This window comes from Ostrinia furnacalis, unplaced genomic scaffold (assembly GCF_004193835.3).
Source record: "Ostrinia furnacalis isolate ACB-3 unplaced genomic scaffold, ASM419383v2 OfSCF1351, whole genome shotgun sequence".
In the NCBI taxonomy this organism is placed as follows: domain Eukaryota; kingdom Metazoa; phylum Arthropoda; class Insecta; order Lepidoptera; family Crambidae; genus Ostrinia; species Ostrinia furnacalis.
The window spans coordinates 604,162-631,331 of record NW_021131590.1 but is presented as its reverse complement, the minus strand read 5'-3'; the positions used below and the strand labels follow the sequence as shown (position 1 = coordinate 631,331).

The 27,170-nt window shown below is 44.6% G+C and overlaps 1 protein-coding gene across 1 annotated transcript; it reads right to left on the bottom strand.

Annotated features, from left to right (window-relative positions):
• Window positions 1–255: 255 nt before the first annotated feature.
• anne (polyamine-transporting ATPase anne boleyn) lies at window positions 256–27,170 on the bottom strand. Its single transcript, XM_028304014.1, has 24 exons — window positions 26,756–27,170; window positions 24,840–25,007; window positions 24,379–24,449; window positions 23,266–23,375; window positions 22,772–22,934; window positions 21,677–21,881; window positions 21,026–21,212; window positions 20,391–20,526; window positions 19,713–19,878; window positions 18,392–18,592; window positions 17,273–17,473; window positions 14,265–14,390; window positions 12,806–12,959; window positions 11,641–11,741; window positions 10,748–10,948; window positions 10,057–10,257; window positions 6,156–6,281; window positions 5,712–5,865; window positions 4,170–4,291; window positions 3,453–3,570; window positions 2,537–2,670; window positions 1,561–1,734; window positions 394–520; window positions 256–335 (listed from the first exon to the last, which is right to left on the bottom strand). Exons 1-24 carry the CDS (start codon window positions 26,867–26,869, stop codon window positions 256–258), a joined length of 3,540 nt encoding a protein of 1,179 aa, XP_028159815.1. The 5' UTR covers window positions 26,870–27,170.

Sequence of the window (27,170 nt, the reverse complement as noted above, 5' to 3'; positions counted from 1 at the left end):
CACCGACATAGTACCCCAGCGCCTGGTATTCCAGTATAAGCTGCTGCTTCTGGTCGGACGTCATAGCTACATTAGTTATTAGTTCCCAACATATTTTGAACCTTATCGCCCGGTACTAAGGTCCACTACTCACCAACGTAGTACCTCAGCTCCTGGTATTCCAGTATAAGCTGCTGCTTCTGGTCGGACGTCATAGCTACATTAGTTATTAGTTCCCAACATATTTTGAACCCTATCGCCCGGTACTAAGGTCCACTACTCACCGACATAATACCCCAGCGCCTGGTACTCGAGTATAAGCTGCTGCTTCTGGTCGGACGTCATAGCGACATTAGCTATTAGTTCCCAACATACTGTGAACCTTATCGCCCGGTACTAAGGTCCACTACTCACCGACATAATACCCCAGCGCCTGGTACTCCAGTATAAGCTGCTGCTTCTGGTCGGACGTCATCCGCGCGAACACAGCTCCTCTCTCCGCCACGCGGCCTACCATGTGAGGGTAGGACGCTCGCAGCACCTGGTTGGGACATATTCCATTACCACAATGACACGAGTAGAGCGTTTACGCACTCAGGATTCAGATCAGAGGGCCTAGTGTGAGTTTACATCAAAAAATTACATTAAATGTATGACGGATTGTACAGCGCCCCTAGCGGGAAACGTTCAGAAACTAAAATTTTCATACATTTCTTATATTGATGTAAACTCACACTCAGTCCACAGACGTAGTGCGTAAACGCTGTAGGCAAATTAATGTAACAAAACAGTTCTTCATCAAATTCTCACAAGAAGTTAGCGTGTGATCTTTTAAAGTGTCACATTTATATCTTTATGAAACTCAATCATCATCATCATCATCACCATCATCTATTTTTTTATTTGAATATTATAATTTACTTGATACTTCCTTTTTTAAATATATTTGGATAATTTCACACAGCGCCATCTAGCCCCAAAGTAAGCAATTAATATACTTGAGTTATGGGTCTTAACGGATATACTACTCATATATTTTTTAAATACATACATAGTAACACCTACACCCGTCACAAAAATTTAAATTCATCATTTCAATTTCTGCCCGGCCGGGAATCGAACCCGGGACCTCTCGGCATAGTAGTCCGTTCTGAGATGGAATTGTGTAAAGCAATCGTTATCATTTGACAGTTTATGACGTAAGATTATTCTATCAAACGCTTTGTTTAACTGACTTTATCGTACGTTATGAACTGTCAAATGATTACGATTGCTTTACACAATGAGGGCTATCGTTTTAGCGCTCACCAGTTAGCGCCACTGTAGAGTAAGGTCCTGTCACTTGCTAGTAGCGAAGACAGTGGCACCAACTGGTGAGCGCTAAAGTGGTAGGAGGACTATCGCATTTGCACTCATCAAGATGGCGCCACTGTAGAGTAAGGTCCTGTCAATCGCCAGGGGTGCCAACTGTTAAGTATAAAAACGATAACCCTCATTCCACCTATGAACCACTACACCAAACGGCCGATTATACTAGCAAGCCGCACAAAGACATAAAGAAGAAATAAACAGTCCACTCACCCGCCAAGTATCGCCGCTCATCACGATCTTGTACTGGGGCTCCCGGCCGCTCGCCTCCACGTCCAGCGACTCAGAGTTAGAATTGGAGTTGGAAGCAGAACCGCGCCATGAGCCGTGCCCGCTGTCCACGCTGCGCCATGAGCGTTGTAATGCTGTCTTGCGGCCGACTGGCGCCTGCAATGAATTTGGTGTAAGTTACACTAGATGGTCTATTTGTACCAGAATTTGGCAGAAGGAAAGTCATGTATTTTTATAATATATTTGCAATGAGGCCTCTAAAACCCCCTTTTACAAATTCCTATGACTTTGATCCAACCACTGCTTCGGGACAAAAACGTGTGCGATTGCTGACAAAAAACAGCGCAAGAAATTATAACTATAACCCATTTTCATTCACTCATTTCAAATGTCTTACGATAGAGTTGGCTCACTGGTACTTAATATTACCTCTTAACGTTATGGGTGCAATAAATTTTCATTACGTATAGGTAGCTGAAATGTATGCACGTGGAGCAAACGGATTCTCTAAACTTTAGTCTAAAGCAGTGTTTTTCAACTGGGGGGTCGCGAAGCCTCTATAGGGGGTCGCGAGAGGTCGTGAAAACTACCTCAGTAAAAAAAACAGTAAAGTTTTAAAGCTAGATTTATCCGAAGTCTAATTATGCAAATGCATAAATGTTGTACAGATTGAAGAATTCGGTCCCTACAACATCTTCGTAAAAGGCATGAAAAAAATCGAACGGTCGGGGGGTCGCAAAAATTTTTTTCATGCTAGGGGGGTCGCGTCATGAAAAAGGTTGAAAAACACTGGTCTAAAGGATACCTTGTCTGCTGAACCTGCTCGATAGACCTACGACTTATAAGAGATAGCTTGTAGAAAAACTAGGAGATATCACATTGCGGCGTTTCTTAGTTCTTTTCTTTTAGATCCAACAATTTATTGCCTAGACTAAAATGATGAGGATTATAGTATTACCCCCCGAAGCATGCTCTCGCAGTAGATGACAGGCGTCTTCCCGCTCAAGTCGTGGGTTAAATGCACAACTCGCTCGCCGCTGGCCAGGATGCCGCATTCGCGCGCCACGCTCACAGCGGTGTGGATGTTGTCACCTGGAAATAAATAGCTTCATTAAAGTACTATCACAGAATAATAATAAGTACTACGTACAGAAGGTTTACTTCGCGATGGTATTTAAAAAAATGTATGCTCAATGTCATTAACAATATGGTGTAATTTAGCCTGTCTCAAGAGTCAAGCACCATTTTGTTGACAAACGTCAGTGATCGGCACTGCGCCGAAGCTATAGGGCTGACTTCGGTAAAATGATGTGACGTGAGGTGCCAAACTGCGGAAAATGACGGAGGAAATACATGATTTAGCATGAATTATCATGAATAATATTAACTACTTATTTACCTCTCAGTGTCTTGAGGCAACTTCAAAAAAGTATATTCTGTGTTTTTATTATTATTTAGGCAATTAAATACTGCACAGTATTTAGTACACCATTTTCTTTATTTTTTTCCATCATACACAATACGCGTGCGTGAGTCAATGTTCGCTCGTATGTGAGGCCTTGTCGAATAGTATCCTGTAGGGGGCCATCGTGCGTGTTTTGTTTTCGATGTAAACTCGCGGAGATGAACAGGCCTGATAAAACGCTCTTCTCTCTTCGTAACTGGACTAAAATTGAATAACATAAACAGCAGCTGTCTATGTATTTAGAGATTTGTGTATACCTATTTTTGACTGCAAAGTGAATAATGTTAAAGATATTTGTTAATTAGTTAGTTTCTAATAGCGCGGACTACAGTCAAAGTGTTCTACAGTAACTTCTAATTAAAAGCTGGACAATGGGAGAATTTAGTAAGAACATTGTTCACCAACTCACCAGTGATCATAACTACTTGGATGTTAGCCTCCTTCAGCTCGCGTATGATCCCAGTGGTGGCCGGTTTGAGTCGGTTCTCCATTATCACCAGCCCGAGGAATTCCAGTTCACGTTCAACCTACGATAAAGAAAAAATATTTGTCCCAAAAGAAGACATAACTAACACTGATTTCCGTCACCTTAACTTTAATCGTAACTATAACTATAAAGATAAACGGTGTTTTGTATGGAATGTAAGATGGTACAACCTAGGGTAAATGTTTTTAGGTTTTCACAGATACAGCAGTAAGGCCCAGAACAGACGGTAAAACGCAACTGCAACGAAACTGCTAGTTACTTTTGAGTTGCATCTAAGTTTCTGCCATAGCGTCCGTTGAGAGACCACACATGACGAGACCAGTTTGAAACTTTCAGATTCAGTTTCATTCATCAGAATCATCAGAAAGTTGCAGTTGCGTTTCACCGTCTGTTCTGGGCCTAAGGGTCCCGGTTTCCATATTATATGGAAAGACAAGAGTCATCCTCTTGAGTCATCCTCTTTTTCAGTCAGTCTTGCCAAAAAAATCAGCAATAATATTTTTCAAAAAATATGCCAATGCCATACATACATGACATACCTGTTTTTTTGTGTATCTAACAAGGCATTAAAAAAGTTACTCTTTTTCAGGCAATTTGATGTATTTTCATGATTTTAGGAATCAATATCGGTTGGCATACCTCGTCTCTATGCATCTTCTGAAGCTGTTTGTGCGTGGTTTCCATGAGGCGCGTTGCGAGCGCGATGACGCGGTATCCCTTCTCCGCGTACGAGCTTAGCACTTCGTTCAAGTTGTCGGGCACTGAAATATTGCTTGTGATTAGTATTAATTAAATTTTATACAATCACCTACTATTTTTCGTTGAAATCTTTATGAACTTTCTAGATAAAATATTTTTATTACACATTAAACTCAAGACGATATTACAAGCAATAAATTGTGTAATTAAACATATTTTGGTTTATTTATAATCAGTTGTCCAGTACACATAGTACAAGAGTTTGGGACTAAATGTTCAAGTTCATGGACATGGACCATATTCATGGATAGATGGCCTTATAATGGTTGCAGAAAGGCGCTGGAGGTAGTTCTCTTCCAACTGGTCAATCTAGAAATCATTGGGGGAGGTCATGTTCAGCAGTCAAGTGGACGTCATGTGTCTGATATGATGAAGACATACGTAATTACGTATTCTATCTTTCTCATACCTGTCTCCGGCAAACACAGAGTCCGCAACATTTCGGGAGCACCCTTGCAAAACACACGGAGGACATCCTCTCCTAACACCCGCGTCACGACTGACGAACGCTGCAGTGACGACACGATCTGATATTGCTGCACTACTAGAGTATCAGATCCTCCCTACTAGATATCTGTCCCTTTCGCACCTGTATAATGTCCGTCTATCTCTCGAATGCTGCAGAGATGACACAAAATGGTGCTGCTGCACTATCTATACCCACTTGCAGCGGCATCTTCTCAGCTAGCTATCTGTCCCTCTCGCACCTGTGTAATCTCTCGAATGCTGCAGAAATGACACAAAATGGTGCTGCTGTATTATCTATTTCTATGATCACTTCCAGCGGATCTTCTCTGCTAGCTATCTGTCCCTCTCGCACCTGTGTAATAGCTAGTTGTCTATCTCTTTCGCACCTGTCTCCGGCAGACACAGGGTTCGCAACATTTCGGGAGCGCCCTTGCAAAACACACGAAGGACATCCTCTCCTAGCACTCAAGTCACGACGGAGGAACGCTGCAGTGACGACACGATCTGATATTGCTGCACTACTAGAGTATCAGATCCTCCCTACTAGATATCTGTCCCTTTCGCACCTGTATAATGTCCGTCTATCACTCGAATGCTGCAGAGATGACACAAAATGGTGCTGCTGCACTATCTATACCCACTTGCAGCGGCAACTTCTCTGCTAGCTATCTGTCCCTCTCGCACCTGTGTAATAGTTAGCTGTCTGTGGCGACGCCACTACAAACTAGTGACCAACAGATGGCGCTGTTACTACTTCACTATGGCACACTCCGCCGCTCATACAAACCTGCATCGCGGTGACGGAGTTTTATATCCTGCCAAGTATATATAGATAAACCAAGATGGTGTAAATTGGACCTTGGTCCCCGAGCATAACACCCGCTCGGAAGGTAGCACTAACATCTAGCTTCCTTATTGTGGTTGAGCATCATATCCCACATGTCTCTTACGCACCTGTCTCCGGCAGACACAGAGTCCGCAGCATCTCGGGAGCTCCCTTGCAAAACACACGAAGGACGTCTTCTCCTAGCACTCGAGTCACGACTGACGAACGCTGCAGTGACGACACGAACTGGTGTTGTTGCACTATGCCGACTTCTAGCGGCATCTGGTGAGGAAATGTGTGAATTAAAACCTTGGAAAAATTGTTTCAGAATAATATGTTTATTGCAAAAATTACTATAGTTCGTTTGTTGTAGCATAATGCGGATGACACCTGTCGTTTAAGTCACGCCTGTCATGTTCCATAGTTCTTTTCCGATAAAATCTGATAATTAAGGTTGGCTAGCGTAAGAAGTTTAAAGATAATAATATGTACATTCTCTATCTACCTTTGGTAAATTAGACAGTCGTGTTCCCGTAGTGGATATTAAATGACCAGATGATGAAAGTACTTACATTGACGTCATCAACGTTGATATTAGCAGTTTTCTTGGGCTTGACTATCGTTGGCGTCAGGACTTCGTAGTTGGTGGATTCGGGCACATCTGGCTCTTCAAGAGTCCATCCAGTTGACTCAAACATCTGCAATAAGATAAGATAAGATAAGAATCTGCAGAAATCTGCAATGTAAATAACATACGATATTATTATAATATAAGTATTTTTCATATTTGATACGACGAAGCTGATTTAAAGTTCATGATCATCATTTCAGCCACATGACGTCACACACAGCTGAATATAGGTCTCCTCCAATTATTTTCAGGTTGGCCGGTTTTAAAGTAGCCAGCATCCGGCGTCTTTTAGCAACCTTTATAAAGTCGCCTTATGAGTCATCACACGCTGCGCTTGCCGATACGTGGTGGTAATCCCAGAACCTTGCTGCCCCATCGGCCGTCAGTTCTGCGAGATAATTATGGACACTCCAAGTGGCAATACCACTTCAGCTTACGAATCCATCGGGCCAATTCAGGCTTTAACAACGCGCGACTGTAGCAAGTGGCCAAGACAATTTTTAGGCAGCGCTCGAAGAAACTACGCTCCATATGACCAGGTGTATGTCCTACCTTCAAATCCAGCGGATCTTCAGCCAGTTCTGCATCCAGCAGCGTAAGACTGTGGCACGCCGCCATGCCAATCTTCAGCGGGTGCAGGTCGTTAAGAGCCCTTGGGTCTCTTACGCCGCTCGAAGAGTCTACTTCCCATATGACCTGGTTTGTGTTCTACCTTCAAGTCCAGTGGATCTCCAGCTAACTCAGCATCCAGCAGGGTAAGACTGTGGCATGCTGCCGTGCTTATCTTCAGCGGGTGCAGGTCGTTAAGAGCCCGTGGGTCTCTCCCAGGATCCCATTCTAGAATCTTGCTGCCTCGACGGCCGTTAGATTTGGGTGCTATACTAGCTGTGAACTGCTCAAAGGCACTCCGTCGGGCTATGACAGCGACTAGTTTGTGTGTCCTACCTTCAAGTCTAGCGGATCTCCAGCTAACTCAGCATTCAGTAAAGCAAGACTGTGGCATGCTGCCATGTCTATATTCAGCGGGTGCACACGAGTCTCTCTAGATCCCATTCGAGAATCTTGCTGCCTACTAGCTATGAACTGCTCAATGGCACTCTGTCGGACTATGAAAGTGACTCTAGCTTGTGTGTCCTACCTTCAAATCCAGTGGATCTCCAGCCAGCTTTGCATCCAACAACGTAAGACTGGCACGCCGCCATGCCGATCTTCAGCGGGTGCAGGTCGTTAAGAGCCCTCGGGTCGCGGAGCGCGCGGCCCAGATGCGCTGGTTGTGTTGCGGTGCTTGATGGGACTACGCCCCACATGACACAAAGGGTTTCCGAAAGGTTTTTGCGGTATTTCGCTGCCCATCTCTAGGTACTTTCCGCGACCTTCACCAGATCGTCGATTCAATAAGTAAAAGGCCTCGAAAGTCGAGATCTTTTCTGCCCCAACAGCCAACCTAGGAGTTATGTGCCCCACCCACTGCCACTTAAGAAAGTCATATAACCTGGTGTATGTCCTACCTTCCAGTCCAGTGGATCTCCAGCCAGTTCAGCATCCAGAAGGGTAAGACTGTGGCACGCCGCCATTCCTATCTTCAGCGGGTGCAAGTCGTTAAGTGCCCTTGGGTCTCTTACGCCGCTCGAAGAGTCTACGCCCCATATGACCTAGTGTGTCCTACCTTCAAATCCAGTGGATCTCCAGCCAGTTCAGCATCCAGCAGCGTAAGGCTGTGGCACGCTGCCATGCCAATCTTCAGTGGATGCAAATCAATAGTCAATAATCAATAGGTCGTTAAGAGCCCGCGCGGGTCTTTTACGCCGCTCGAAGAGTCTACTCCCCATATGACCTGGTTTGTGTTCTACCTTCAAGTCCAGTGGATCTCCAGCTAACTCAGCATCCAGCAGGGTAAGACTGTGGCATGCTGCCGTGCTTATCTTCAGCGGGTGCAGGTCGTTAAGAGCCCGTGGGTCTCTCCCAGGATCCCATTCTAGAATCTTGCTGCCTCGACGGCCGTTAGATTTGGGTGCTATACTTGCTGTGAACTGCTCAAAGGCACTCCGTCGGGCTATGACAGCGACTAGTTTGTGTGTCCTACCTTCAAGTCTAGCGGATCTCCAGCTAACTCAGCATTCAGTAAAGCAAGACTGTGGCATGCTGCCATGTCTATATTCAGCGGGTGCACACGAGTCTCTCTAGATCCCATTCGAGAATCTTGCTGCCTACTAGCTATGAACTGCTCAATGGCACTCTGTCGGACTATGAAAGTGACTCTAGCTTGTGTGTCCTACCTTCAAATCCAGCGGATCTCCAGCCAGTTCTGCATCCAACAACGTAAGACTGTGACAAGCTGCCATTCCTATCTTCAGCGGGTGTAGATCGTTAAGAGCCCTCGGGTCGCGGAGCGCGCGCCCCAGAAGAGCTGGTTGTGTTGCGGTGCTTGATGGGACTACGCCCCACATGTCACAAAGGCCTTCCCCAAGGATTTTGTGGTAACAACCGGGCCTTTATTACCCACCTCCATGTACCTCTCGCGACTTTCACCAGATCATCGGTTCACTAAGTAAAAGGCCGAAAGCTATGCGCCCCACCCACTAGTGTATGTCCTACCTTTAAGTCCAGTGGATCTCCAGCCAGTTCAGCTTCTAACAGCGTCGCCGCCATGCCGATCTTCAGCGGATGCAGGTCGTTAAGAGCCCTTCTTGGGTCTCTTACGCCCCTCGAAGAGTCTACGCCCCATATGACCTAGTGTATGTCCTACCTTCAAGTCCAGTGGATCTCCAGCCAGCTCTGCGTCTAACAATGTAAGACTGTGGCACGCCGCCATTCCTATCTTCAGCGGGTGCAGGTCGTTAAGAGCCCGTGAATCTCTCCCAGGAGCGCATTCCAGAATCTTGCTGCTTCATCGAGCGCCAGATTACTCCAGGTATTTCTTGTGACCTTCACCAGATCGTCGGTCCACTAAGTGAAAGGCCCCGAGAACTTTTCGGCCTCAATAGCCATCAGTTCTAGGAGTTATGTGCCACACCCACTGCCACTTAAGAAAGTCATATGAGCTGGTGTATATCCTACCTTCAAATCCAATGGATCTCCAGCCAGTTCTGCATCCAGCAGAGTAAGACTGTGACACGCCGCCATTCCTATCTTCAGCGGGTGCAGGTCATTAAGAGCCCTCGGGTCGCGGAGCGCGCGCCCCAGATGAGCTGGTTGTGTGGCGGTGCTTGATGGGACTACGCCCCACATATCACAAAGGCCTTCCCCAAGGATTTTGTGGTAACAACCGGTCCTGCGCTGCCTGCTTCTAGGTACTTCCTGCGACCTTCGCCAGATCGTCGGTTCACTAAGTAAAAGGCCGAAAGCTATGCGCCCCACCCACTAGTGTATGTCCTACCTTTAAGTCCAGTGGATCTCCAGCCAGTTCAGCTTCTAACAGCGTCGCCCTCGCCGCCATGCCGATCTTCAGCGGGTGCAGGTCGTTAAGAGCCCTTGGGTCTCTTACGCCGCTCGAAGAGTCTACGCCCCATATGACCTGGTGTATGTCCTACCTTCAAATCCAGTGGATCTCCAGCCAGCTCAGCATCCAACAACGTAAGACTGTGGCAGGCCGCCATTCCTATCTTCAGCGGGTGCAAGTCATTAAGAGCCCTTGGGTCCCTGGCACCGATCGCGAAGTTACTACGCCCGGTTTGTGTCCTACCTTCAAGTCCAGTGGATCTCCAGCCAGTTCAGCATCCAGCAGGGTAAGACTGTGGCACGCCGCCATTCCTATCTTCAGCGGGTGCAGATCGCTAAGAGCCCTTGGGTCTCTTACGCCGCTCGAAGAGTCTACTCCCCATATGACCTGGTTTGTGTCCTACCTTCAAGTCCAGTGGATCTCCAGCTAACTCAGCATCAAGCAGGGTAAGACTGTGACAAGCTGCCATGCCGATCTTCAGCGGGTGCAGGTCGTTAAGAGCCCTTGGGTCCCGAAGCGCGCGCCCCAGATGAGCTGGTTGTGTTGCGGTGCTTGATGGGACTACGCCCCACATATCCAGACCGTCTTCCGTGAGAGTTCCCGTCTGGGGACAACGTACAGTTGGGTTAGTATTGATGAATCAATTATCAAGTAATCGAACATGCTTTCCCGCTTTCCTTATGAACGGTTACAGACTATCGATAGTATGGACAATTTCTTGGTCAAACCTTCTATTTCTTAGGCCCGATTCGACCAAACTTTAATCCGAGAATAACTCCTGGTATAACTGGCACATTGATAGTTTCAGTATGGGAAATGTGTCAAAATTTCGAATAACTGACGATTTATTCTGAGATTAATATTTATTTACTTTTGTTTGGTCGAATCCAATGGTTGACAATACGAGTATAACCTCAATAATGGAAAATAATTAGTCTTTCGATTTTATTATTTCTGATAATAAACGATTAATGGCTTATTTTCAGACCTATTGAAACTATCGATCTAATCACAGTTTAAAACTTCTAAGACAACCTTGGCATTTTTGTCCCAGGTATTAATGTCCAGTCTTAAAATCACTGCATGTATCTTACCTTGTCAAAACAGATGCAGTCTAGCGAGCCACTGACGTTGACAGCTCTAGTGTTGAGACACGCCACTCGCGCGCGCTTCAGCCGCGTGACAGCGTACAGCCGGCCTACCGTCATGGCCGCCGGCAGTGCCGGAGGAATCACGATCGTGATGATGTCCAGAGCTTTTAAGGTTATGTCGCCGGGAGTCAGGGATCTGTACGCCTGGGGGTGATAATAAATGCTGTATGTCAGGGATGGCGAACCAATGGCACGCGTGCCATTGATGGCACGCGCCACAATATTTAGGGCACGCCCACCTATCACAAAATTCACTATAAAATAATGTGTTTTATATAAGGGCTATCGTATTTGCCCTCATCTGTTAGTGCCACTGTAGAGTAAGGTCCTGTCACTCGCCAGTGGCGCCACTTGTACTATACCCCTCATGATAGCATTAGGTGATATTTGATGGCACGTCTAAGACTATATCAAAGATTTTTTTCGGAAAAAGGGCACGTTGATACATAAAGGTTCGCCATCCCTGCTGTATGTTATAGAAAATAAGGCGCAATTTTGCTAGTACAGTACGGCTAACACGAAAAACTTTCGAGTTTGAATCGTTTGCGTATTCGAATCGCCACCAAAAGATTTAGTACGAAAACTACAACTACACCCTTGTGAACGTGTCGTAAAGTGAACCTAGTATGAGAAATGGTCGCACGAAACTTATTTTGAGAATCAAAATGGTCACATTTTCGTTTAATTCGAAGGTTGAGTATCGAGTTTTGTCGAATACGCAAACGATTCGAAGACGAAAGTTGTTCATGCTAGAGGTACAGTTGCGCAAGCGCAGAGGGTCAAGGATTGGAAATAAACGCTGTATGATATATGTAGTAAAGTGCAATTTAGCTTGCCGGTCTACTATCATGGCCGCCGGCAGTGCGGGAGGAATCACGATCGTGATGATGTCCAGAGCTTTGATGGTTATGTCGCCGGGAGTCAGGGATCTGTACGCCTGGAGATAATAATAAACACCGTATCACTACATAATGTCTGGTCTGCGAGCACGTAGAATTTTTTCCCAAGCTACCCATCCTTATCGCTCGCGCGTAATTATATTGCTGTCGCGACTGTGCGACGGGCGCCCGCAGTGAGTGTGCGAGCGCTCACAGACCGGGCTTTAGTATAAAACAAAGTCGCTTTCCGCTGTCTGTCCTATGTATGCTTAGATCTTTAAAACTACGCAACGGATTTTGATACGGTTTTTTAATAGATAAAGTGATTCAAGAGGACGGTTTATATGTATGTATACGTAGCACCCGTGCGAAGTCAGGGCAGGTCGCTAGTGTTATATAAAATAAGGTGCAATTTTGTTTGCACAGTTGCGCAAGCGCCGGGGGATCACCATTGTTATGATAAAGACTGGGAGTGACAAAATAGAGTATACTATAAAATAAACGCAGAAAGGTCTAATTTAACTTGAACAGCTGCAAATAATGTTGGTCTACAACCTTTCACAAACCACTTAGCCAATACGAGCATTCAAGTGTATATCATATTACTTAGTGCAAAAGGTGATGTTGCTTTGAACATTTCAGACCAGATCTGTTACTTTCTATCATTTGTGGCGTAGTTTGGTACACTGATAAGAGTTGCCAGCAAATACATCATTTATTTATTTCTTAATTCCATAAAGTTGATACATAAGGCGAACTTAATGCCTTACAGTTAACCTTTGGGCTAAAACATTTGGCAGTGAATTTGAAGTGTTAAACATTCGTTGAATTATATTTATTTATTTATTTATTTATTTATATAAGGCACAAATTACATACGTNCGACTGACGAACGCTGCAGTGACGACACGAACTGGTGTTGCTGGACTATACTTATCTCTAGTGGCATCTTCGCTGTTAGTTATCTGTCTCTTTCACACCTGTATCCGGCGGACACAGAATCCGCAGCACTGTCGCGAGATACAAATTAGTTCTGCTGGACCATATACCCTGTTGCTGCATCTTGCTAGTTATATGTCCCTCTCGCACCTGTGTAATATTTAGCTATCTGTCTCTTTCGCACCTGTCTCCGGCAGACACAGGGTCCGCAGCATCTCGGGAGCTCCCTTGCAAAACACACGGAGGACATCTTCTCCCAAGACCCGCGTCACGACGGACGAACGCTGCAGTGACGACACGAACTGGTGTTGCTGGACTATGCCGACTTCTAGCGGCATCTGGTGAGGAAATGTGTGAATTAAAACCTTGGAGAAATTGTTTCAGAATATGTTTATTGCAAAAATTACTATAGTTCGTTTGTTGTAGCATAGTGCGGATGACACCTGTCAAGTTCCATAGCTTTTTCCGATAAAATCTGATAATTAAGGTTGGCTAGCGTAAGAAGTTTAAAGACATGTACATGTCGCAGGCAAATTGTATGATTCCGCATTTTACAAACGGCGTCGTCAGTTTACAAACGCTCGCTGTTCTATGAAATGCCGAAGGCAAATTGGCGACTCGTTCAATTGATAAAATTTCGACTATGATTGTTGCAATAGGGTGACCATCATAAAACACATGTTGGACAAATCAGACTTAATTTCAGAAATCAGGTAGGTATCTATTCAGGTAAGACAAACCTAAAATACTAGCTACTCCTAAAGTAAGTAAAATATTTTCTTAATAAAAACAACACTAAACTAATTTAAACTACTGACGTACGTACCTATAGGTAGGTACATAAAACTATGACATAAAATAAGTTTCGATAGTCAGTCCTTTAATTCTTACATTTTAATTATACCTGGAAGAAGTCTAGAAGACAACACAATATTTTTTTAAACCAATAATATTCCGCAGCAGCAGTTCACCACCAGTCCGAGCACCAGATTCCATTGTCACCTTAGCGTTTTTTACGTGCCGGATAACCTCAAAATCTATTTCATTTTTCCATAGCTATTTCACTGCTCCTATTTATGAATCGTAAAATATTTTTAATTCACTAAGTATAATCAATGTCTTTTTATGTGAAAAGTCCTTTGAATACGTAGAATTTTCACTGTTTTCTGTATCAGAACACCACGACTCGACGCCATTTTTCTTGTTTTGATTAGCAGCGCCTCGCGTGGTAAGAAAAAGAACTAAATACTTCAATTTGCCGCGGCATTTTGTAAACAGCAATTGAATTGGCTATCAAATGTTTTGGCATATTATAAAGTGCCCAGGCAATTTACATTTTGCCTTCGGCATTTCATAGAGCAGCGAGCGTTTGTGAACTGACGACGCCGTTTGTAAAATGCGGAATCATACAATTTGCCTGCGACATACACACGGCCTCACTGTTAACTACCTATTTCCGCTAATATGCTCTCGCTCTCATCCAATGACGATTCTTTGCGATAAAACGAGACGACATGACAGGCAATGGACATTGGACAGTTAACACTGTTGCCGATGGTACATTCTCCATCTACCTTTGGTAAATTAGACAGTCGTGATCCTGTAGTGGAGATTAAATGATACCAGACGATGAAAGTACTTACATTGACGTCATCTACGTTGATATTAGCAGTTTTCTTGGGCTTGACTATCGTCGGAGTCAGGACTTCGTAGTTGGTGGATTCGGGCACATCTGGCTCTTCAAGAGTCCATCCAGTTGACTCAAACATCTGCAATAAGATAAGATAAGATAAGAATCTGCAGAAATCTGCAATGTAAATAACATACGATATTATTATAATATAAGTATTTTTCATATTTGATACGAAGAGGCTGATTTAGTTCATCATCATCATTTCAGCCACATGACGTCCACGGTTGAATATAGGCCTCCCCCAATGATTTCCAAATTGACCGGTTTTAAAGTGGCCAGCATTCGGCGTCTTTTAGCAACCTTTATAAAGTCGCCTTATGAGTCATCACACGCTGCGCTTGCCGATACGTGGTGGCAATCTCAAAACCTTGCTGCTCCATCGGCCGTCAGTTCTGCGAGATATGGACACTCCAAGTGGCAATACCACTTCAGCTTACGAATCCATCGGGCCAATTCAGGCTTTAACAACGCGCGACTGTAGCAAGTGGCCAAGACAATTTTTAGGCAGCGCTCGAAGAAACTACGCTCCATATGACCAGGTGTATGTCCTACCTTCAAATCCAGCGGATCTTCAGCCAGTTCTGCATCCAGCAGCGTAAGACTGTGGCACGCCGCCATGCCGATCTTCAGCGGGTGCAGGTCTTTAAGAGCCCTCTGGTCGCGGAGCGCGCGGCCCAGATGCGCTGGTTGTGTGGCGGTGCTTGATGGGACTACGCCCCACATGTCACAAAGGCCTTCCCTAAGGATTTTGTGGTCCCACGATCACCAGATAGTCGGTCCTCCAAGTGAAAGGTCTCGGGAACTTTTCGGCCACAATATCCATCACTCTACAAGCTATGTGCCCATTGCCACTTAAGTTAGTCCTACCTTCAAATCCAGTGGATCTCCAGCCAGCTCAGCATCCAACAACGTAAGTCTGTGACAAGCTGCCATGCCGATCTTTAATGGGTGCAAGTCGTTAAGAGCCCTAGGGTCGCGGAGAGCGCGCCCCAGATGCGCTGGTTGTGTGGCGGTGCTTGATGGGACTACGCCCCACATGTCACAAAGGCCTTCCCCAAGGTTTTTGTGGTCCCATGATCACCAGATCGTCGGTCCACCAAGTGAAAGGTCTCGGGAACTTTTCGGCCCCAATATTCATCACTCCTACAAGCTATGTGCTCACTGCCACTTAAGTTAGTCCTACCTTCAAATCCAGTGGATCTCCAGCCAGTTCAGCATCTAGTAATGTAAGACTGTGACACGCCGCCATGCCAATCTTCAGCGGGTGCAAGTCGTTAAGAGCCCTCGGGTCCCGAAGCGCGCGTCCCAGATGTGCTGGTTGTGTGGCGGTGCTTGATGGGACTACGCCCCACATGTCACAAAGGCCTTCCCCAAAGTTTTTGTGGTAACAACCGGTCCTGCGCTGCCTGCTTCTAGGTACTTCCTGCGACCTTCGCCAGATCGTCGATTCAAAAAGTAAAAGGCCTCGAAAGTCGAGATCTTTTCTGCCCCAACAGCCAACCTAGGAGTTATGTGCCCCACCCACTGCCACTTAAGAAAGTCATATGACCTGGTGTATGTCCTACCTTCAAATCCAGTGGATCTCCAGCCAGCTCTGCGTCTAACAATGTAAGACTGTGACACGCCGCCATGCCAATCTTCAGCGGGTGCAGATCGTTAAGAGCCCTTGGGTCTCTTACGCCGCTCGAAAAGTCTACTCCCCATATGACCTGGTTTGTGTTCTACCTTCAAGTCCAGTGGATCTCCCGCCAGTTCAGCATCCAGCAGCGTAAGGCTGTGGCACGCTGCCATGCCAATCTTTAGTGGATGGAGGTCAATAGTCAATAGGTTGTTAAGAGTCCGCGCGGGTCTCTTACGCCGCTCGAAGAGTCTACGCCCCATATGACCAGGTGTATGTCCTACCTTCAAATCCAGTGGATCTCCAGCCAGCTCAGCATCCAACAACGTAAGACTGTGGCACGCTGCCATGCCGATCTTCAGCGGGTGTAGGTCGTTAAGAGCCCGTGGGTCTCTCCCAGGATACCATTCCAGAATCTTTCTACCTCATCGGCCTTCAGATTTGGGTGCTATACTAGCTGTGAGCTGCCCATTGCTACTCCGTCGAGCTATGAAAGCGACTCTAGCTTGTGTGTCCTACCTTCAAATCCAGCGGGTCTCCAGCTAACTCAGCATCCAGTAAAGCAAGACTGTGGCATGCTGCCATGTCTATATTCAGCGGGTGCACACGAGTCTCTCTAGATCCCATTCGAGAATCTTGCTGCCTACTAGCTATGAACTGCTCAATGGCACTCTGTCGGACTATGAAAGCGACTCTAGCTTGTGTGTCCTACCTTCAAATCCAGTGGATCTCCAGCCAGCTCAGCATCCAACAACGTAAGACTGTGACAAGCTACCATTCCTATCTTCAGCGGGTGTAGATCGTTAAGAGCCCTCGGGTCGCGGAGCGCGCGCCCCAGATGTGCTGGTTGTGTGGCGGTGCTTGATGGGACTACGCCCCACATGTCACAAAGGCCTTCCCCAAGGATTTTGTGGTAACAACCGGGCCTTTATTACTCACCTCCATGTACCTCCCGCGACTTTCACCAGATCGTCGGTTCACTAAGTAAAAGGCCTCGAAATCTATGCGTCTCACCCACTAGTGTATGTCCTACCTTCAAGTCCAGTGGATCTCCAGCCAGTTCTGCATCCAGCAGCGTAAGACTGTGGCACGCTGCCATGCCGATCTTCAGCGGGTGCAGGAGCCCTTGGGTCTCTTACGCCGCTCGAAGAGTCTTCTCCCCATATGACCTGGTGTGTATTCTACCTTCAAGTCTAAGGGGTCTCCTGCTAATTCTGCATCCAGCAGGGTAAGACTGTGGAACGCTGCCTTGCCAATCTTCAGTGAGTGGTCGTTTAGAACCCACGGGTCGCTGGTCCCGCTCGAAGAGACTACGCCCCATATGACCTAGTGTGTCCTACCTTCAAGTCCAGTGGATCTCCAGCTAACTCAGCATCAAGCAGGGTAAGACTGTGACAAGCTGCCATGCCAATCTTCAGCGGGTGCAGGTCGTTAAGAGCCCTTGGGTCGCGGAGCGCGCGGCCCAGATGTGCTGGTTGTGTGGCGGTGCTTGATGGGACTACGCCCCACATATCTAAACCGTCCTCTGTGAGAGTTCCCGTCTGGGGACAACGTACAGTTGGGTTAGTATTGATCAGTCTTTGCCAAAGTGGGCGATAACGCCCCCTTGTGGGCGCTGCAGGCTTAAAGGGGGGCGGTAAGAGACCCAGAAAAAAAATCGGGACGTTGTTTAGAGGCTTGGGAGGCGTCATCTACTAGGAGGACTCTTAGACATCGACTGAGCTCGACTCTTGACTACAAAAATGGGGGGCGCTAAAAAATACCTTATTACGTAATTAAATAGTTAAGTAACAATAAACATAATAACAACATCTTAAAGACTAAAGAGAACACTGCTCACAAAAGAATTGACAAGTTGACAATATTTTGTGCCAAGGGTCCGCAAATATGTCACAATGAGGGTAATCCTCTTATGATCGATTACAGACTATCGATAGTATGGACAATTTCCATTTCCATGGTTAAATATTTCTTAGGATGAGTTGCACCAACTTACTTTAACATTAACAAACGTCAAAAATCTGTCAAACTCCACACCGATTATCGTTATACTTACTGTCAAAGTAAGGCGGTGCAACTCAGCCTTAGTAGTTATCAATACGAGTATAACCGCAATAATTGAAAATATTAGTCTTTCGATTATTATTTCCGATAATAATCGATTGATGGGTTATTTTGTGACTCATCTAATTACAGTTTAACACTCTTATAGGACAAGCTTGGCATTTTTGCCCCAGGTATTAATACCCAGGTGTAAACCTTTGAAAAAGAGGCTGACAATAGTGACTGAGTTTCTTGCGCTGCTTCTTCTCAGCACTGGCCCATTTGTTGTCCTGAAGCAGTGGTAGGGTTAATACTGGGACGTGTAAAACTGCTTTTTTTAAGCCTATTTACAGAAATAAATGAGTTTCATGAGTTTTTTATAACAACCCAGTCTAAAATCACTGCATATATCTTACCTTGTCAAAACAGATGCAGTCCAGCGAGCCGCTGACGTTGACAGCTCTAGTGTTGAGACACGCCACTCGCGCGCGCTTCAGCCGCGTGACAGCGTATAACCGGCCTACTGTCATGGCCGCCGGCAGTGCGGGAGGAATCACGATCGTGATGATGTCCAGCGCTTTTAAGGTTATGTCGCCGGGAGTCAGAGATCTGTACGCCTAGAGACAATAATAAACACTGTATTGTTAGTTGTGAAAAATCTAAAACGTTAAAATAACGGTATCGTTATAGCCAATGAGCTGCAGTCATAGTGACATTGACGTAATGTCACTCGAGAAACGTTAGAATAGAGGGACGCGCGTAGACGACGCCTTGCGCTTTTGGTGCTAAGTGATAAATTGTATTTAAAATGAGGCAAAATAATGTGAAAGTTGAGTGTCCAGTGTTTTATGTATGAGAATAGATCTACCAGCATCTGAAAGTATGTTATGTAAAATAAGGTGCAATTTAGCTTTTACAACTGCACAAGCGCCGAGGGCCAGAGAACGGTACGCCTGAGATTAGTAATAAACGCTTTATGATATTCACAACACCCTGACAGTATGTAGTAAAGTGCAATTTAGCTTGCCGGCCTACTGACATGGCGGCCGGCAGTGCGGGAGGAATCACGATCGTGATGATGTCCAGAGCTTTTAAGGTTATGTCGCCGGGAGTCAGGGATCTGTACGCTTAGAGGTGAAAATAGATGGGGGTAATAAAAAAGGATGGGCATTGCAATTTCGTATGAACACCCGCATAACTAAAGTTCGTTTACAACCTTTTATAAACAACACGACTCTTCGTTCGTTTTAGCTAAAAGAAATCCACTCGCTTATAGTTCAACGACAAAACTATGACACCCGGACGCCAACTTGTATCTTGTTTCGATTTCTACTCGCTTCTCATTCGTCGTGTGCGGTAGTCTTGATGTATATGTTACAGTCAAAACTCATAATCGGTCAAAACCACTTTTGACTGCGAAAATCAGTCAAACATATACTATGCGCAGGAGATACCATCCAGCCGCCGTTACATCCTAGTATTCACAAACGATGCTTGCTTGAGTGAAGCAGCAAATTGAACGCACAGCGTTGAATAGAGCTCTGTGATTGGTTCGTGTGTCACCCTATGCGTCCACGCGCACTGTGAGACCTCATAGTAATGTTTGTAAATAAGTGCGTAAGACAGTTTATTGACAACAAGTAAGGAGCGGCGCCGCGTATGTAGTCTCTAGCAAAAACATTTTCATTGGACTTTAAACCTTATTGTAGCGCAATAAATTCGTTTATGGTAATCCACCTTGAGAGCCACAGTGTAGGCCAATCCGATGAGCGCGATGACGGCAAGTATGAAGATGAACTTGTAGGAATCCCGGTCGAATTTGAAGTCTGCCGGTGCAGGGTATAAAATACTGCGTACTAGCTGACCCTTGCTCGTGTTGTATCCGGTTCGAAGGACCAACGCTCTGGGGACATTAAATGAATATCATCATCAGGTCATTATCTACTTAGTAGCTACGAAACGTGAGGTTAATGGGACTATTATAGATCTGGCGCTTAATTCAGCCAGTACCTGAGGTTTGGAAGGCGCACGGGAGGCTGTTTTTGAGACGTCAAACGTCAGTGAGACTTCAGCTAGGCTTCTGATTTGTATACTCTGTCACGTCATTATGTCAATGTCACTGGGCCGCTCCCATACCTCAGACACTGACCGAGTTAAGCTTTGTGCCATACAAATTTTTAGTCATTTGTTTGTGCCAACCAGTGAAGTCATATAGGCTTAAAATGGGGGCCAAATATAAATGGGAGTATCACATATTAACAGCTCCAAACAGTATGTCAATGTTTCTATATCTACCCTACCTACAGGTGAGCTGATGTCTTCCCTACTAGACGCAGTGCCATATTAATTAGAGGTCCTTGGCTGCCGGACGCCTGATAGTTTTAAAATTGCATAATACAATTATTTCTCACTAACCTAACCGGTTCGTTGTTGTAGTACCGCGTCTGTATGACCTTGGTCCCGCAGAACAGGATGCTGGACGAGTGTTCCTTCATGTCAAAAGGGCGATCCGTTCGCAGGAGCGCTGTCTTCGTCACTGGGACTGATTCACCTGCGACAATAATAAATATATGAACTCGACTATTATTATTTATTATAGCTCGATTATATCACTAATGCTGTTAAAAAACCACCAATGTCACAAGGTCGCCAATGTCATATCGTCACCGCTGTCACAGACCATCCAATGTCATAGTCTCCTATGTCACAGACGAACCAATGTCATAAAGACTGCTGACCCAGAGTAGCCAATTTTCACAGACCTACCAATGTTACGAAGCGAAGCCGCCAATCTTATAGAGCCATCGCTGTCACAGAGCAGCCAATGTCACGGAGAAATCATTGTCACAGATTCGCCAATGTCACCGACCTGCCATTATTACAAAGTAGCCAATGTCACTTAGTAGCCGTTGTCATTTGTTACCGATCAGCTGCTGTTATAGAGCCGTCTATTGTCAAAATGCCACCGCTGTCACACAGCCACTAATATCACAGAGTAACCAATGTCACAGAGCAGCCACTGTCCTGCTTCTATCAGAGTTACCACTAACCAGTGAGCATGCTCTCATTGAGTACGGCGGCGCCTGTAAGCAAGACCGCATCTAAATGCATGGTGCACCCATGGCGCGGGATCACGATGACGTCACCAGGTGCCACCGCACGACTGTCAACCGTTCGACCGTCCCATAACTCTACGGTGTCATACGCTTCGACGGTCGCTCGGAGGTTTTGCTGGTTCTGGGAAACAAAACAATATATTTTTAATTCAGGGTAGAAAAGTTCTCGAGTGGTGAACACACAGCAGCCATTTTAATTTGTAACATTGCCGCCAATATCACAGAGCAGTTAATGTGACAGAGCAGCCCATGTTACAGAGCAGCCATTGTGACATTGCCGTCAATGTCACAAAGCAGCCAACGTTACAGAGTAGCCATTGTGATATTGCCACCAATGTCAATGACGACCAGCCATTGTGACATTGTCGCTAATGTCACAGAGCAACCATTGTGACACTGCAGCCAATGTCACAGAGCAGTAATGACACACTGCAATCAATGTCACAGTGCAGCCAGTGTCACAGAATAGCCAATGTCACAAAGTAGCCAGTGTGATATTACCGCTAATGTCACAGACCCACCAATATAACATGGCCGCCAATGCCACAGACTCACCAAAGTCTAATAAAAAAACATTAAACCTACCTTCTTAGTCTGTATAACGGACGTGGCCACACCAAACGTGGACATCAGCACCACCGCTATACAGTAGTAGTAGTACGGCTCTGCCAACCACACGGCAATAGTGAACAGTTGGAACACGTAGAAAGGGTTGAAGACTTCCAACAGGATGAGGGTTAGGATGGACTGGACCGGCACTTTGATCTCGTTGAGCCCGTAGATGTTTAGCCTGGGAAGGTTAAAAATAGGTTATGAACTAAAAGGGAGAAGGGAATCGTCTAGTGAAGTTCAGTCGGAAATTTAGGTTGAATCGACCAAAGTTTATAATAATACACATTATTATCGACTTCTACTGCTGGCCACAGGCGAAAAAATGTATTCGTCCACCCTCTGTGTGCTGTGGCTCCCAACCTGAAGTTTATAAGCCCCTAGTGGTGGTCTGATCCCTAGATAGGATTGGTATAATATCTACTCAGAGGCGGACGCGATACCTACTCTTTAGACGGCCCCCAAGACTTGTAGGTGCGAACACGTGGTCCCACATAGGCCGAGCCTGCCCCTGTGTGGCCCGGCTCGAAGACAGGCGTCCTGTAGTGTGTAGCTATGCAACTCAAAGAGTCTGTCTACTCACAGGCGGACGCGGCGCTCGCTAGAAGGCGCACGAACTCTAAAAGGCTAATGATTGTGCCCACCTGGCCCCACACTGACCCTAAGTCTTCCCCAAAGCCCGCGCTCAGAGCCTAGCGACATATAGAGTGCAGTTAAGCAACACAAAGGGTTTATCTACTCACAGGCGTACGCGGCGTTCGCTAGAAGGCGCGCGTGCTCCCAAAGCTTGTAGGTAGTTGTGCGCACGTGGCCCTACATTCAAGGCCCGCGAGTCGCGCCCAGTGCGCGCGCAGCGAGTCCCATATGAGAGACTGCTTCTTGTGCCGAAAGTAATTGGACGTATGCAACGATATTAATGCCACAAGGGGCCAGGGGTCCTGTAGAGTGTAGCTTATCTACTTACAGACGGACGCGGCGCTCGCTAGAAGGCGCACAGTCTCCTAGTGCCTGTAGAAGCGCGCAAGTGGCCCCACACTGACCCGTAAACCTGTGTGTAACTAAGCGACTTACAGTCGGACGCGGCGCTCGCTAGAAGGCGCGCGGGCTCCCATAGCTTGTAGTTGTGCGCACGTGGCCCCACATTCAAGGCCCGCGAGACGGGCCCAGTGGGCGCGTAAAGAATCCCATATAAGAGACTGCTTCTTATGCCGAAAGTAGCGGTAGTGTTGGACGTCTGCAATGATATTAAATCGTTGTTGTTGCACCACGATACAATCTTAAAGCCAATTTTAAATGACTTTATGGGCTTATGGTCGAAAATCGGTAAAATACCGCGATAAGATATCGTGGCTTATGGTCCTAGCCCTAGGTAAAACAAAGTTAAACTTGTGAAGAGCCACCAATTAATTTCAGCGAATCTTGGGTCCTGGAACTTGTACATAATTTAAATCAATCAATATTTGGGCATCTTGACTAGAAAATAAAGTTTTTAAGACGGTATTTAAGTACTTAGGTTTTACACATAATGCTTGATGTTAAACATAAATGAATCATTTAATACTTACTGAGAGAGGAGCCATCATCCAATATAACTGGGGTATGCAGGACGTCAGGGCTCTCAATTGTAGTTTTTTCACCTTTTTCTTCATCGTGGAAGCCCTCATTAAGTAGACCACTGGAAAAATAATTAAAACTTTAATGACAACTACAGGAAACAGTAAATTATCAAACTACAGGTCTAGCGATTAACTAAGGCCCAGAACAGATGGTGAAACGCAACTGCAACGAAACTGCAACTGCTAGTTACTTTTGAGTTGCATCTAAGTTTCTGCCATTTCCGTTGACAGACCACACATGACGCGACCAGTTTGAAACTTTCAGTTTCAGTCTTTTTTTTTTTAATACACAACGAGGAAGCTCTTGGCCTGTATCTCACCTGATTATACCTGATAGTTTCATTCATCAGAATCTTCAGATAGTTGCAGTTTCGTTGCAGTTGCGTTTCACCGTCTGTTCTGGGCCTAAGACAGTGCTTGAGGTATGGAAGCGGCACGGGAAGGTGTTTTTGAGACGTCAAATGTCAGCGAGACTTCAAATTTGTATGCTCGGTCACATCAATATATCAGTCACCCCTTTCGTGCCGCTTCCACATTTCAGGCACTGACTAAGTTAAACGCACATACAAAGATATACAGGGTGTCCCAAAAACAATGGATAACCCGGATGTTTTAAGGTAATGGGCACGATGGTCTTCCTACATTTTTTTTACACGTTGGCTGATCAAAAGTGCAAGACAATGAATTAATTTTTCCTTCTTCTCTGCAATTTCTTAATATTTTCATACTTTTAAACTAATTTGTTGAACTTTAATCTTTTCTTTAGATAGCCCAACTATCCCTTCTGATAAGGGAAAAAACTAGATTGAAAAGTATCCTCATTTGTAGTAATGGCATGAGAAAAAGTAATCGCAGGTGGCAATTTTCTAGAAATGCACAAAAACTTAAAAATCTTGAAAACGGTGATATTTTTACTGGGGTCAAAATTGGACGTTAGGGAGACCATGGCGAGGCCTATTGATGGTTACAGGGTTATCTATTGTTTTTGGGACATCCTGTATGTATTGCGAAATAAATTTCACTTTGGAGAATTGGACTCAATAAGAGAGAAACCATACAAACCTTGTATCTGCAATGTTTTTCTCCAATATTTTATGAATAAAATAATCTTTGTGCTTCTTTTGGTAGGTTTCCTGTAAGTAATAAATTATGCATGTAGCATTGTGGGTTTAAACCACACCTGTTAAATATTACTTAGTACTAAAGATATTATCAGGTTTATGAGTGAACATAAAAATTATCGTAAAGTAAAAAACTAAACACAATATTCTAAGTTACTTAACACATGCATGATAGTGTTAATAAAAAGTTACACCCTAGTTAACACTGTTTTAAAGTGACTTTTAGTATGAAATCAACTGGGGTGTAACTTTTTATGAATAAGGCATATTCATTCATATTGTAGGCTCAGCTATCTCCAGTGTCAGTGTAACGTGCTAATTTTGGGACAAATAATAATATTCTGTTTTAAAATTCTGCACGAAAATAAAATGTTGCCTATGGCTACAATAAAAATAACTCACAACAACCAAAACTTGATCAGCTAACTGGAAGCAGCTCCTCGTGGAAGTCAAATACAGGAACCAGGTGGGACACCAGTGGAACAACAGGAACGGGATCCCACACGTCAGGACGGAGCAAAAGTACACCAGCACCGTCCGCCATCGGCTTTTACGGTAACCATACACCACCTGGTAAAAAATTCGAATAGTTAAAGCCAGAGTAGCGGCAGAGTAAATAATATGCGGCGCGCACGCACACACTGACAAAATTTAGCGTGGATTAGCAGTGAGGTGCGCTGAATTTTGTCAGTGTGTGCGTGCGCGCCGCATACGTATTGGCGCGCGCTCACATACAAACCGCGCTCGGTGCGTTTCTATGAAGATGACCTACTCATTTGTATTTACTCTGGTAGCGGAGGATAGAGCTGATTGGAAGGAGCTGGAGGAGGCCTGTGCCTATAGGCACCAGTGGCGTAACTATAGGGTGACAGGAATGGCAGGGCTGGCAAAATTCAACGGGCCCCCGACCCGAGGGAGCCCCGGCCCAAGACCCTAACCGCAACCCCCCACCCCCTCGCGATACTTCAGGGCGATGGTCCTAAGTAGGGTTGTAAAGTCGAGCCACAGAATAATATGAAGCGCACGCATCAGGATGTTGGGCAACCGATGATGATTGTACTCACTTGTGAGCTACTATGCCACATGTCCGGCATTTAGGGGGGTAAAATGTCCGGCCAAATGAAGCACAGAGTCCAGTCCAGAGCCTTTTGCGTTTTTGGACCTGGCAACCCTAGTCCCAGGGCCCCCCTGAAAAATAACCTTAGATACGGGCCTCGGATGGTATAGTTACGCCACTGATAGGCACGCCAAATTACGAGACATACTCTAATTCTGAAGAGAAAGGCTTATTATTAGTTCCAGAGTCATCACTTAGTGGCTTTTTTTCTGTGTAGCGAATTTCGGCATGCGTTTAATCTGCATTTACGGGCTGCTCACATTTTATTATTTCACACATATTTTCCCTATTATGTGGGCTTTACAAAAGGCACTAACAGAAAGTCTGTGCTAACTGTGGCTTTACTTTATAATAACAGGGAAGTTCTTGTTCTTCTTTGTAACATTTATCATAACAAAAAACCTTTAAATTTAAATACCTATAAAAATTTAACTTAGGTATAACATTCAGTCATTTGGATTTAAGCAGGATGTGTTCAGAGATATTAACATAATGGGTATTATCCCTACATTTTTAACTTCATTTCATACTATAATGTCACTATTGAGGAATTGTAAATTAAAACTAATTGTTATTACTAATAGATTAGGGTTTCAAATTGCATTTTTATATTCATTAGGTACAATAACTGTTATATCGGCTTATCATAACTTCAACCGTTGCAGTGACACACAATCGTACATGTGTGACACACTTATTCAGTTGATCCAACTTGTTAAATAATATTATTATCATGTACAAACATTATTTTTTTAATCTACTTTTGCATTAATATAGGATGTCCTAAAAATAGTATCAAGCATATATATAGCATGAAATACTTTAATATTAAAAAAAAACAAAATTTAATTTAGTTTTTAAGTTTAATATTATATTTTATGTTAAAATTTTAACTACATTAAATTAGTGATTTTAGGTACTTATTGAAGCACTCCAAAACTAAACTTTAGCTTAAAAATAGTGTATCGGACAACCTTTCTACTTAAGTGAAAGCTAAATTTCAATGTTTATAACTTATAAAACAACACTTCTCCGTAACAGGTTAAGGAAATCAATTAAACAAAGAATACACACAATAATTACTTACTTCTTTAGGTAGATAAACTTTTTTTCAAGGTCATATTGCAACAAGCAGAAAAAAATCAAACTTTATTCATCACATCTAAGAATATTAAGATTTTTAGCACAAATGAAACATTACCTGCTCATACTCCGGGTCCACATTAATATTCTGCACGTTCAACCCCAGAAATAGGTCCCTGTTTCCATTAGATACATCTTCAATCAGAGGGACAATATCATCCTCCGACTCCATACTTTCAACTGACCAATACAAGCACTACTGAACCAAAACTACTTCTACGTAAGCAAATGCAACTAGCACTAATTTAAAACCTCATTCTAACTTTATTCAACACTTGAACTATTATCTTTTATTGATATCCATTGTATGGCAATAGAAACAGCATGAACTGATATTTTACCAATGGGCTAAGTTATTACCGTCATTCGGTTGAATCACGGTTGCATTGTAGCTTAGCTCTTTGAGGCATTATTGTTATTTATCATCAAAATTGCTCAAACAAAGAGAAAAATTACACTTTGAAAACACTTTG